This window comes from Cynocephalus volans, chromosome 2 (genome assembly GCF_027409185.1).
Source record: "Cynocephalus volans isolate mCynVol1 chromosome 2, mCynVol1.pri, whole genome shotgun sequence".
Taxonomy (NCBI): domain Eukaryota; kingdom Metazoa; phylum Chordata; class Mammalia; order Dermoptera; family Cynocephalidae; genus Cynocephalus; species Cynocephalus volans.
Window position 1 is genome coordinate 166,780,377 of NC_084461.1, and position 12,523 is coordinate 166,792,899.

Sequence of the window (12,523 nt, forward strand, 5' to 3'; positions counted from 1 at the left end):
TCTTTACCTGGTTTTGGTATCAGGATGATGTTTGCTTCATAGAATGAGTTTGGGAGATTTGCGTCCGTTTCAATCTTTTGGAATAGTTTGTAAAGAATCGGTGTCAATTCCTCTTTGAATGTGTGGTAAAATTCTGCTGTGAATCCATCTGGTCCTGGGCTTTTCTTTGTTGGGAGCCTTCTGATAACAGCTTCAATCTCCTTTATTGTTATTGGTCTGTTCAAATTTTCTGCGTCTTCACGGTTCAGTTTTGGGAGCTTGTGTGTGTCCAGAAATTTATCCATTTCCTCCAGATTTTCAAATTTGTTGGCGTATAGTTGTTTATAGTAGTCTCGAATGATTCCTTGTATTTCAGATGAATCAGTTGTAATATCGCCTTTTTCATTTCTAATTTTTGTTATTTGAGTCTTCTCTCTTCTTTTTTTTGTTAGCCATGCTAATGGTTTGTCAATTTTATTTATCTTTTCAAAAAACCAACTTTTTGATTCGTTGATCTTTTGAATTGTTTTTTGGTTTTCAATTTCATTCAGTTCTGCTCTGATCTTAATGATTTCTTTCCGTCTGCTAACTTTAGGATTGGATTGTTCTTGTTTTTCTAGTTCTTTAAGGTGAAGTGTTAGGTTGTTCACTTGCCATCTTTCCATTCTTCTGAAGTGAGCATTTAATGCAATAATTTTTCCCCTCAATACTGCTTTTGCAGTATCCCACAGGTTTTGGTATGATGTATCATTGTTTTCATTAGTTTCAATAAACTTTTTGATTTCCTGCTTGATTTCTTCTTGGACCCATATGTCATTAAGCAGAATGCTGTTTAATTTCCATGTGTTTGTATAGTTTCCAGAGTTTTGTTTGTTATTAATTTCTAGTTTTAATCCATTGTGGTCTGAGAAGATACATGGGATAATTCCAATTTTTTTGAATTTATAGAGACTTGATTTGTGACCTAATATGTGATCTATCCTGGAGAATGATCCATGTGCTGATGAGAAGAATGAATATTCTGAGGTTGTTGGGTGGAATGTTCTGTAGATATCTGCCAATTCCAATTGGTCTAGAGTCTTGTTTTTTTTTTTTATTTTTTATTTTTTTTTTGAGGCTTGAGATTCACATTTATTAATGATAAAGAAACCACAAAATCATAAGTGGGTTAGTTCATTCACATATTACTACAGTGAGTATTTTTGCTTAGTCATACCAACAATTATGTCCACCTAAAACATATGTCCCTGCTTTTTTCTTCCCACTCCTGTTCTCTTTTAAACTCCATTCTCTTTCAAATTCCTTTCTCTGTTTTAAACTCCATTCTCTATTTTGTCTCACTTGGAATTCCAGGTGGTGTATCCAGCAGTTACACACAACAAATTACTTTAATAGAGGCTAAATAGAGGCATACTAGAATATAAAAACAAGGCCGATAAAATAACTTCCATAGTCAAGTACAGCCCTGATGTAATGGTAGGGTAAAAACACATGAGCCAGCAGGAGCCAACAGCCATGTGAATACCAATGAACGGCATGTGTGAATGTGCTGACACGCACAGGCACATCAGGAAACTATGGCTTGTTTTCCATTTCTCCTAAAACACAGAATAATAGGTAATAAAATGTATGCATTTAAAAATTGTCTTGGAGCTTTTAAGCTGAACTTTAAACTTTCTTTACTCATCTCTATTAAAGTCAGGGACTGGAAAAGAGACATAGCTACAGTAACATTCAAAATAATTTTAAAGGCAATTTTATTCATTTAAAAAGTCTTCATTACCTAAAATTTATATAATTACAAATTACATTTATGAAATTATAAGTTTATATAATGTTGTATTCCCAAGTCACCTCTAATACTTTCCCTGCATTAAAATGGAGCACACACAACTCCGAAAAGTAAGAAATGGAGGTCGTTTCTAGAGTAAAGATGGTCAAAGGCTTGGTAATAAGGATTCACCGAGGTATCGTTGCTGCTGTTGTTAAAACCCCGATCAGTGCCTCCTGGATGCTGAAACCATATCACTCTGGTGGGTCTGTCACTACACCATCTGATACACAGGGTCACCAACTCTCAGGCTTCCAATTTTTTCCACTGAACAATAGATCCCAAAAAGTGGGGACGACTTGTATATCTGCTTCTCAGAAGGATCGCACAGGCGGTAGCTCTTCAGGGTTTCCAGTGGCTCCTTCCTGTCTATGACTCCAGTATCTGGGTCCACCGTGGTCAAAATGCACCTGGAGCAAGCCAATACCTTTTTCATTTCTACACCACCAATTAGGAGTTCATCCCAGGTGTCCTCCTCAAAAGCATCGCAGCCTGTCACCACGATATTTGGTCTGAAATTCTCCATTTTCACTTTCTTCTCCAGCCTGGTATTCAAATCTGCCAGGGAGGCTTCCGAGAGGATCATGACTGGGCTGCTGTCCGGATAGGCCACCTGGTAATTTTGCACAAAAGCAGGGAAAATTTTCCTTGATTCTCTTCCTTTCATGTCCATTTCAAATTGAACCAACCTCAATGTTTCTGTTTTCAAGAATTTGTTGAACCACTGAGCTGCCTCATCACCACAGTCCCTGCCATTAATGTCAAAACCAAATACCCTGCAGTTGTGGAGTTTGTTTGAGGAAGGCAACTTGTTAGGCAAAACCAGCTCATCCATGCTTGGAGCCCTGAGGACCAGGCAGTTGTTCCCATGGGAGACAGAGACCAGCACCAGGTGCGGCTCCTGCCGGGCAGTGACCATATGTCCATCCTCCTTGATAACCATCCAAAACCTGTCCCGCAGGTGGCCGCTGAGCAGCCCCAGGGGTGTGCACTCCGCCGCGCTCACCGGCACCCCCTTGCAGGACTTGACCGGGTAGATCCAGAGCCGCGCCACGGTGCCCACCTGCTGCAGCCGCCGGCGCCGCCCGGGCCGCGTGCGGCGCCACGCGACCGCCCCCAGCGCCACCGCGGCCAGTCCCAGCGCGGCCACCCCGAGCCACCCAGGCCGGGGCCGCGCAGGGAGGCCGAGGCGGGCCAGCGCCGACGAGCCTGCGGCGCCCATGGCCCAGAGATGGCGGACGGGCCTGCACAGAGCGGGCGGCGACTCTAGAGTCTTGTTTAGATCTTGTGTTTCTCTACTGATTCTTTGCCTAGATGATCTGTCTAATATTGACAGTGGAGTGTTCAGGTCCCCTGCTATTATGGTATTAGTGTCTATTTCCTTCTTTAGGTCTAATAGAGTTTGTTTTATAAATCTGGCTGCTCCAACATTGGGTGCGTACATATTTATGATTGTTATGTCTTCTTGATGGATCAGTCCTTTTATCATTAAGTAGTGTCCCTCATTGTCTCTTTTTATGGTTTTTAGTTTAAAGTCTATTTTGTCAGATATAAGAATAGCCACTCCAGCTCGTTTTTCTTTTCTGTTTGCATGGTAAATCTTTTTCCATCCTTTCACTCTTAGTCTGTGTGAATCTTTATGGGTGAGGTGGGTCTCTTGTAGGCAGCATATAGTTGGGTCCTGCTTTTTGATCCAGTCAGCCAGTCTGTGTCTTTTAATTGGGGAATTTAAGCCTTTAACATTAAGAGTTGTTATTGAAAGGTGTTGATTTATTCCTAGCATTTTATTGGTTGTTTGGTTGTCTTAGGTGTCTTTTGTTCCTTGCTTTCTGATTTACTGTTTGGTTTCTTTGTTTGTTGGTTCCTTAGGTTGTAGATAGTGTTTTTGTTAGCTTGTTTTCTCTTCATGAATGCCATTTTTATTGTACTAGCGGGTTTAGATTTTTCTTAGATTTTTATGGCAGTGGTAGTTATTTTTCAGGAACCAAACCCAGTACTCCCTTGAGGATTTCTTGTAAGGGTGGTCTTGTGGTAGTGAACTCCCGCAGTTTTTGTTTGTCTGAGAAATATACTATTTGCCCCTCATTTCGGAAGGATAGCCTTGCAGGGTAGAGTATTCTTGGCTGGCAATCTTTGTCTTTTAGTGTTTTGAAAATATCATCCCATTCCTTTCTAGCTTTTAGGGTTTGTGATGAAAAGTCTGATGTTAACCTGATTGGGGCTCCCTTATAGGTGATTTGACGCTTCTCTCTTGCCGCTTTTAAGATTCTCTCTTTGTCTCTGAGTTTTGCCAATTTGACTATGACATGTCTTGGAGAAGGCCTTTTTGGGTTGAATACGTTTGGAGATCGTTGAGCTTCCTGGATCTGAAGATCTGTGATTTTTCCTATACCTGGGAAGTTTTCTGCCACTATTTTGTTGAATATGTTTTCAATGGAATCTCCATTTTCCTCCCCTTCTGGAATACCCATGACTCGGATATTTGAGCGCTTGAGGTTGTCTGATATCTCTCTCAGATTTTCTTCCATGTCCTTGATTCTTTTTTCTTTCTTTTTGTCTGCTTGTGTTATTTCAAACAGCCCATCTTCAAGTTCAGAGGTTCTCTCTTCAACTTCGACAAGCCTGCTGGTTAAACTCTCCGTTGTGTTTTTTATTTCGCTGAATAACTTCTTCAGTTCAGCAAGTTCTGCTACATTTTTTTTCAGGACATTGATTTGCTTGTACATTTCCTCTTTCAGATCCTGTATACTTTTCCTCATTTCATCATGATGTCTAGCTGAGTTTTCTTGTATCTCATTCAGTTTCCTTAGAATTATCACTCGAAATTCCTTGTCAGTTATTTCAAGGGCTTCTTGTTCTATAGGATCTAGAGTATGAGATTTATTAACTTTTGGTGGTGTACTTTCTTGATTTTTTGTATTTCTGGTGTCTTTTTTTTGGTGTTTATTCATTGTGGCCAGGGGTTTCACAGTCCACCGGTTTGAGACTAATGACTAACTAGGATGTTGCTGTGGTTGCCAATTTGGTATGGCTCCCGCCGTGACTGCTCAGTTGGCCTCTAGTGTCTTGTGTGTGTGGTTGCCTCGGGTCTTGGGCTTCTCCGGGGATCCACCTTTCTGGTCAGCTTGTACTCTGCTCGGCTGGTGGATCACGTACCACAGGGTGTGTGATCTCTGTTGAGCTTTCACTTTCTGTACAGGACTTCTCCCCGTTCCGTGTGCTCTGGCCCAGGCTGTTAGATCGTGCAGTGGCGACCCCACCGGGTGTGTGGTTTCTGTCGAGTCTCCGCCTCCCTGGCCGCACGTCTCCCCCCCTCTGTGCACACTGTGCTGGGCTGGGGCGTGTCTTCTGCACCCCTCGTCTATCAGCTGGGCCTTCAAGACCCTGCTCAGCACCGCCTCGCCCAGGAAGTCTACCAGGTTTCTGCTAGGCACAGACGACCGGTCTCTCTGGGTGCCTTTGTAGCACTGTGTAGATCTTTCTCGGGTCTTGTTCACCTTTGTATCCCCCCGGTATAAACCGAGTCTAGTGCCCGCCTGCAGCCTGCTCTCCGGCAGGTTCAAGCGGACCTGGGAGCTCTCCTACCACACTATTCCCAACCAGAAATTCGTTAGGCGTTTTTCCAAACTGGTGGTCGCAGAGATGGTATCTGCCTCCCAGTAACAGGAAGTTTACCGGGGCCGGAGTCCAGGGTGTGGTGGAGTGACAGTCGGCCCGCCCGTACTTCCTAGCCCTCCCAACAGTGGTCGGGACGCCCCACACCCCCAGCCCCGCCAGAGAACCGCGGAGGGAGTGGGAGAGGAGGCCGGCCCGCAGGGTCCGGAAAGCCCCGCGCCAGGCCAAGCAAATGGGCTCAGTGATGGCCGAGCAGGGCGGAGCTGCCCGCACCTGGGAAAATGGAGGCAGCACCGGGGCAGTGAGTGGCCTGGTGGTGCAGGCGGGAGCCGCGTGGGCATCCACCCCCCGAACAGAGCTGTGCCAGGGATCACTCACAGTGCTGTGCCAGGTCGGACGCTCGCTCTGTCTCTGGTTTGTTGCCTTCCGTGTTTTCGGCGCTGCCGCCTCGGGCTGTTCAGTCGCGGCGCCGCTGGGGCGCTCCCAGGAATCTTCTTTAATGCCGGCCTGAAACCTCGAATCCTGAATAGGGCAGCTGGCCGCCTTCAGTGCGGCCCCAGCCTCCGGGATCCTGGCTGCATCCACAGCAGCCCTGGCGCCGTGTTCCCTGTTTCAAGACTCGCTTTTGCAGCTAAGAATCAGTTCTTTTCCTGCTCCACACTTCAAAGCTGTTGCCTGTAAATGAGGCAGCCTCTCCTGCCAGGGGCAAAGTGGCGTTGAGCCCCCACGACCGGCCAGCAGCAGCAGTCCTCCCTTAAGAGATGGCCAGAGGAAGGTCCACAAGTTTCCCGGCTGCCTGAGGCCCAGTGGCCACCTTTTCCACCTCAGCTACTCCGCGCCAGCCGCCGCAGCCGCCGCCATCTTGAAACTCCGAGGGTTTCTGGGAAAGAAGTTTTCCCTTACTTTAAAAGGAGATACTGAAAATATGCTGTCTTCTCTTCCAAAGATATGAACAAGGAGACATAAATCTGCTGACTATAGGTGGCCAATTTGAGAAAATGAGGAAAGCCAGCTTTAAGACCAAACAGAAACTAAAACTGTGCTGGCCAGTAAGTAGCCACCAGCCACATGTGGTTACAGAGTGTTTGAAATGTGGCTAGTCTGAATTGAGATGTGGCATACAGGTAAAGTACAGATTTTGAAGACTTAGCATGAAAAATAATATACAATATTTCATTCGTCATTTTTATACTGATTACATGTTGAAAAGGTAATATTTTGGACATACTGATTTAAATGAAAAGTATTATTAAAATTAATTTCATCTGTTTCTTTTTACTTCTTAAAATGTAGTTACTAGAATATTTAAATTTTAAGATGTGATTTTCATTATATTCCTATTGGACAAAGCTACTCTAGAAATTTGAGAACGCAAAGTAAAACAAAACTAACATAGTACAATACTACAACAAAAAAGATTATTGATGACATCTTAGAGCCTCTGGATCAATTTTTGCTAGAAGCCTGCCTGAGCCTTTGGATTTTGCAGATACATAAACAAATTACCCTTACAGTTTAAGTTAGTTTCTGTAGAATTTATTATTTTGTAACTGTAAGTATCTTAACCCATACTCTAATCCAGCAGTATTTCCTCTATTACCACCTTTGAAGAAATAAAAATATATTCCGTAAAATTTTCTTTGTAGTTCTTTCATTCTATTTGTATATGTTTATAATGCACTCGCTGGTTTTTACAAAGTATTTCTTTTTTTTTTTTTTGGTGGAGGAGGGCAGCTGTTTGGTATGGGGAACCAAACCCTTGACCTTGGTGTTACAAGGCTGTGTTCTAACCAACTGAGCTAACCAGCCAGCCCTACAAACCATTTCATTTCCATTACAGGTATTACAAGTATAACATTGTTTTCAAATAAAATGGAATATATTCTAAGTAGGTTCTCACTAAAATAAGAATAGAGAAAAAAGACATTTGCACTGAAACGGAAATCACATTTATTCATTAATTCAAATGTTACTGTGCCCCTACTTAGGTTAGAGATGTCAACTACGTTTCATTACCACATCAACTGCCATGGCTGCCTATCATGCTGCAGTTCAAAGGATGCCAATCTAAATCTTACACAGATATTTCTTACGATCAAGGAGAAGAGTAAAGGCACGTGTTCAGACATTCACTACCCACACAAAACTGCCTCTCCACAGCTAAAAGTGGAAAAAATGATTTTGATGGGGCAATTTTTTTTCAAATGTTTATAAATTAGTAACTGATATTTCCCATTGACCATTCTTTAATAGATGGGTTACATATTTGAGCCCATAATTTCTGTTCCCATAATCCCATTCTTAAGTGCCTAAACACAGATTTTACTATATATAAGTCCCAATCATTTTCTAATATCTACATTGACAATTCAGATTTATAAAATTCTAGGTATTTTTAAATAGATTAATTTAGGTCTAGGACATTGAACTCACCTATCTCAAGTGGTCTATCCTACTGATTTATAAACAGGCTATCTCTCTTTAAAACAGATCAAAGAGTATCTTATTAATTATTTAACAGATGGTTATTGAGCACTTACTATCATAGTGTCAAGCACTATGCTACAGAGACAAATATAAAAACAGAAAGACAGGCAGACAGATACACACATAGATATAGAAACTTGTAGATATGGTTCTTGCTCCTATATAGTTCACAGTCTAGTGGAAAGAAAGACAAATAATTACAATTAATAGTAATAAGTATCATAGGGAAAGTACAGAGCATTCCAGAAGCATGTAAGAGAATGATGTAACCTAATCTAGGGTAAGTATACTTAAATTGAGACATGAAGACTTAATGGGCATTGCCAGGTTGAGGAGTGAAGAAATGGGATGAAGTGGAGATGGGAGGTGGAAGTCCCCAATTTAGGGAGAACAGCATGCAGGATAACTAAGGCAGGAAGAAGTTTGCCCACCTGAGGAACAGAAAGAAGCTCAGTACAGATAGCTGAAATATCAAATGCAAGAAGAAAAGTAGTAACAGTGAATGCCAGAGACAATTGAGGGTAAATATCTTAGAGAGCCTTATAAGGCACATCTAAGTGTTTGGACTTTATCCTAAAGGCAAGGGTCTAAAGATTTAAGGATAACATTATCCAACCGGCTATCCTGTGGGGAAAGAAGGCAAGACCAGTGCCAAGGAGTGTGATCAGGAAGTTTTACAGTAAGCATTCTAGGACATCAACAGCGGCTTGGACCAGGAAACTAGATTGGTGGTGGGCTGGGGCTGAGGATGGGGGATCTTACTGATGTGATGAAAGTGTTCTAAAATTGGATTGCAGTGATGTTTTGCAGAAGTTGGAAAATCTAAAGTCATAGAACTATATACCTAATATAGGTACATTTTATGGCATATAAATTATACCTCAATAATTTTTTTTTTTTAATGAAAAGCTCCCACGTTTCACTTTTTGGTCTTCACAGGAGGCTACTTAGCACTTGAGCAGGTAAAGCAATTGCATATTCTTTGCAGAAGGAGTGTTTGCTGTGAAAGAGAACTTCCCAGCCTAGGAATGATTCCTAATACACAGATGGTGTAGCATTCGAATATTCTAACTTTTTTTTTTGGTGGCAGCTGGTGAGTACAGGGGTCAAACCCTGGACCCTGGTGTTATCAGTACCACACTCTAACTAAATGAGCTAATTGGCCAGCCCACATTTGTATATTCTAGAATGGTGCTTCTCAAAGTGTGGTCTGCAGTCCAATATGGGCACTGATACTGTATGAAACTGGTCCATGCCTGGGTAATTACAGAAATTGAGAATAAGTGTTTAGAAACTTCGATAGCTACTAGACAAAGTGATATTATATCTGCTGAATCTGGTAACACATTTGAACTCGTATCTTGTATTTCTTCGGCTATTTTTCTCCATTTAATTTTTCTAGTCATTTTAGTGTATTTTACAAAAGAATCAGTCAACCAAAGAGATTTTAAAAACAAATGTGTTACCACTGACAGTTTAAAAACACTTCTACAGGGTTTTTCTACCATCCTACAATTGGCCATCATATAGACTGGTAGGTCAAATGTCTTGTCAAACTAATTTTTTTAAAAAACATGTTTTCAAATGCTACAACTACCCTTGGTGGTACATTTATCAATGCTAAATTTTAAGGCTCTCTGCATAAACCAAATTTTAATACATGTTTATCTATCTTCTGTTTTTATAAAAAGATTTTCAAGTTTATAATTAAAAGACAAAAATTCAAACTATACATAATTAATGTCAATTTGAAGAAAAATAAACCTAGACTTTGAACTCTAATAAGTTATGGTCCTAGAAAATCAAACCAAGGCAAGCTGATTGTATTTTCACTTCAAATAATAGTGCAAAACAAACATGTTCCTATGTTCATTTGGAAATTAATACAAACCACGATACTTAAATCAGTATAAACCAGATATTTACACATTATATAACATAAGGTCCCATATGTACATCAGTGAATTAAATCAGAAAATATAATAGCCAAGCACACCCATATGACTAAGAGCTCTCCAGAAGAGGTGCTTCGTAATTCTGTGGTCAGCAAATGCCTGGAAGACTCAGGACACAAGTAGAAGAGAAGTTGCCTAAGATCCCAGAGAACTGTTGAGCAGCTGGTAGGCCTCCTAGTTAGGTGCAAAGGTGCATAACTAACCACTGACTGAATAAATCATTTTTGTATTACCTGGATGAGATTGTTTAGATAATGTATACTATACCATAAAGCAATAATGAAAACAAAACAGAGATAAACTGAATTATCATTACAAATCTAGACCTATCTATAAAAAGGAAGTTATTCAAATCCTCTAAGAGCCCATCACAAATTTGCAGAATTTGAGCACAGCTGAAGTTTCAGCTGCCTTTGGTAACAGGTAGAGCAATGGAGAGAGTGCAAAACTGAGAGAAAAGTGATCTGAGTTCTACCCTGGCAATAAAACTTCAGACAGAACATCGTTCTCCCTTCATTTCCTTATTGGGTATAGGTGATTAAACTATATTATTTTTGGTCCCTTCCTTTCAAGGATTCTACATTACAGCTTGTTGATTTAAGCACCAACGATGCAAAACATCACCACCACTACACACATGTAATCAACTGCCTTAAAATATTATTTTGCCTCTTCTAAATTGAACCCTACATATATGGTTCACATGAAAAATAATCTTTCATTTGTGTCTTTAAAAGAAATTAATTTTTCCCCCAAAAAAACATTTAATTATTTTCCAAATAATTTTGATAATATTTTAAATACATTTGACTTACAATTTACTATCTTGGTCAGTTTGGAATTACTAGTTTGATAACCCATTCAAAACCATCATTTTCAAAAATGTATTCCTAAGAATCTCTACATATGTCATTATGTTTGAAAAGGGAGAGGAAATGGATATACAAAGTTAAAAAAAATGCTCAGGTACTGAGTATTTTATAAATGTAATGTATCATATAAACATAATATAAGACAACTACATAAATACACAAGATAACTTTTATAGAAAATTTTGTTTTAATATAAGCCTAAGAAAAAGGAATTATTTTTTAAAATATCATTAACTAAGCATTTACTCAGTCATATTACTCTAAGTAATCTCTTATCTTTCTATGATCTCACAGTTTCTCCAGATAAAGAACTTACCATCATTAGCAAAAAGTCCAGGGAAGAAGAGATAACATTTTCCCCATCTAGTGAAATAGTAATAAACAACTTTAACAAGCCTATGCTAATTCAGCTCAATCCTCTAGCTCTGAGAAGATTAACCATCTATATTCAGGTTAGATTCCCAACTGGGTGTTGGTTACTAGGTAATTCATTAGGGTATCTAAAACACTAGTTTCTGAACCTCTCTCATTATCTGATTAAATTCTAAATAACACTTTTATTAGGTGATGAGTCAGCCTGCATAAATTCATGTAGCCAAAATTATGCATATATTCTAAAAATGCATATAATCAAAACAGAAAATGTGTTAGTAATACAAAGATTGAAAATGTGTGAGAATAAAATCTTTAGTGAAAACTGAGATGCTGAGCTTAAGTATTTTAAAGAAGTATAAAAAATATTTTGGTAAAAGACAGGAGATTGGCTGATGGAGTTTAATATGCAAAGGTCAAGATGAAGGTAATCCAGAAATACAGAGGACATCATGGAAGCTAGCCTGCTTAAAATAGAGTTGTTAAATAGGATAAGGCCAGCTGGTAGTAGCCTCTGAAGCACACACAAAAAAATATGATTAAATACATTTCACGAAAGGGACTGGAACCCAGAAAATAATAACTTCTAGACAGATAGGGCTTCCTGATGATCCCCCAAACCCAAAGATCTCTAATATTCCTATCACCAAAGCATATAAATCAAGAGTGAAGAGCATTATTCTCTTTTGAAGGCTATAACTGTCATCGGTGCTCTCCTTTCTCCTCCCTGATGTCCCCACAAATCCTACCAATTTGGGGCAAGACAAAATTCAAGTGTAATCTAAAATTATCTAGTGCGTGTAGGTTTTCCTGTTTGTTTTTGCTTTTCTGTGTGTGTGTTTTTCTTGGCTTGTTCATTCAAGAAAGAAATAGTTTTCAGTGAACTTACTTCGAGAACAACTTTTTTCAACAACAAAAAATTCAGTTCCTAATTGCTCATGTAAAAGCTCTCAGCCAACCTCCACTTAACCAACCATCTTAATCCACCAATGCTCTCTAGATTGCCCTTCTAAAACAAACTGACAAGGGATGCTAATGAGGTTATTATCTCATACACTATACTGTGTGCCAAGCAAGAGTAGATAAGTTTGTTCTCTCACTATTTATACCAGTTGTTCTTGTGATTGTGGAATTTAATTACATATTATCAAAACTAACAAAATAGGTGTGAAGAGTTGTTTCTTTAAACAGTTGCAAAAAATAGGTTAGATGTTTTGGCACAATTTAAGATAGTTTATTTAAAAAAAGAAAAATGCTATTGAACTGGATATAGATGGGACTACTGTAAAATGTTCGGGGAAAATAAAATATATAGAGATTTGACTCAGATTATAACTGTCTTTAAGGTCTCCATCCATTTGAAATAACAAAAACTTCCAATCATAAATGATATATTGTGGCTATGTTTTATG

At 39.6% G+C, this 12,523-nt stretch overlaps 2 protein-coding genes across 9 annotated transcripts in view; both read right to left on the reverse strand.

The window, feature by feature from the left end:
* Positions 1-12,523, reverse strand: part of HMBOX1 (homeobox containing 1) — a 196,970-nt gene that overhangs the window by 165,627 nt on the left and 18,820 nt on the right. The window contains exon 1 of one of the 8 annotated variants that reach the window (XM_063088032.1): positions 5,804-5,876. The exons of the other annotated variants lie outside the window; for them this stretch is intronic. The gene's annotated coding sequence lies outside the window, so the exon portion shown is untranslated. Of the gene's footprint in view, positions 1-5,803; positions 5,877-12,523 lie in introns of those variants that run through there. 8 annotated transcript variants of the gene reach the window in all.
* LOC134370088 (mitochondrial amidoxime reducing component 2-like) lies at positions 1,086-3,032 on the reverse strand. Its single transcript, XM_063087064.1, has one exon. The coding sequence runs from the start codon at positions 3,030-3,032 to the stop codon at positions 2,025-2,027; it is 1,008 nt and encodes a 335-aa protein (XP_062943134.1). The 3' UTR covers positions 1,086-2,024.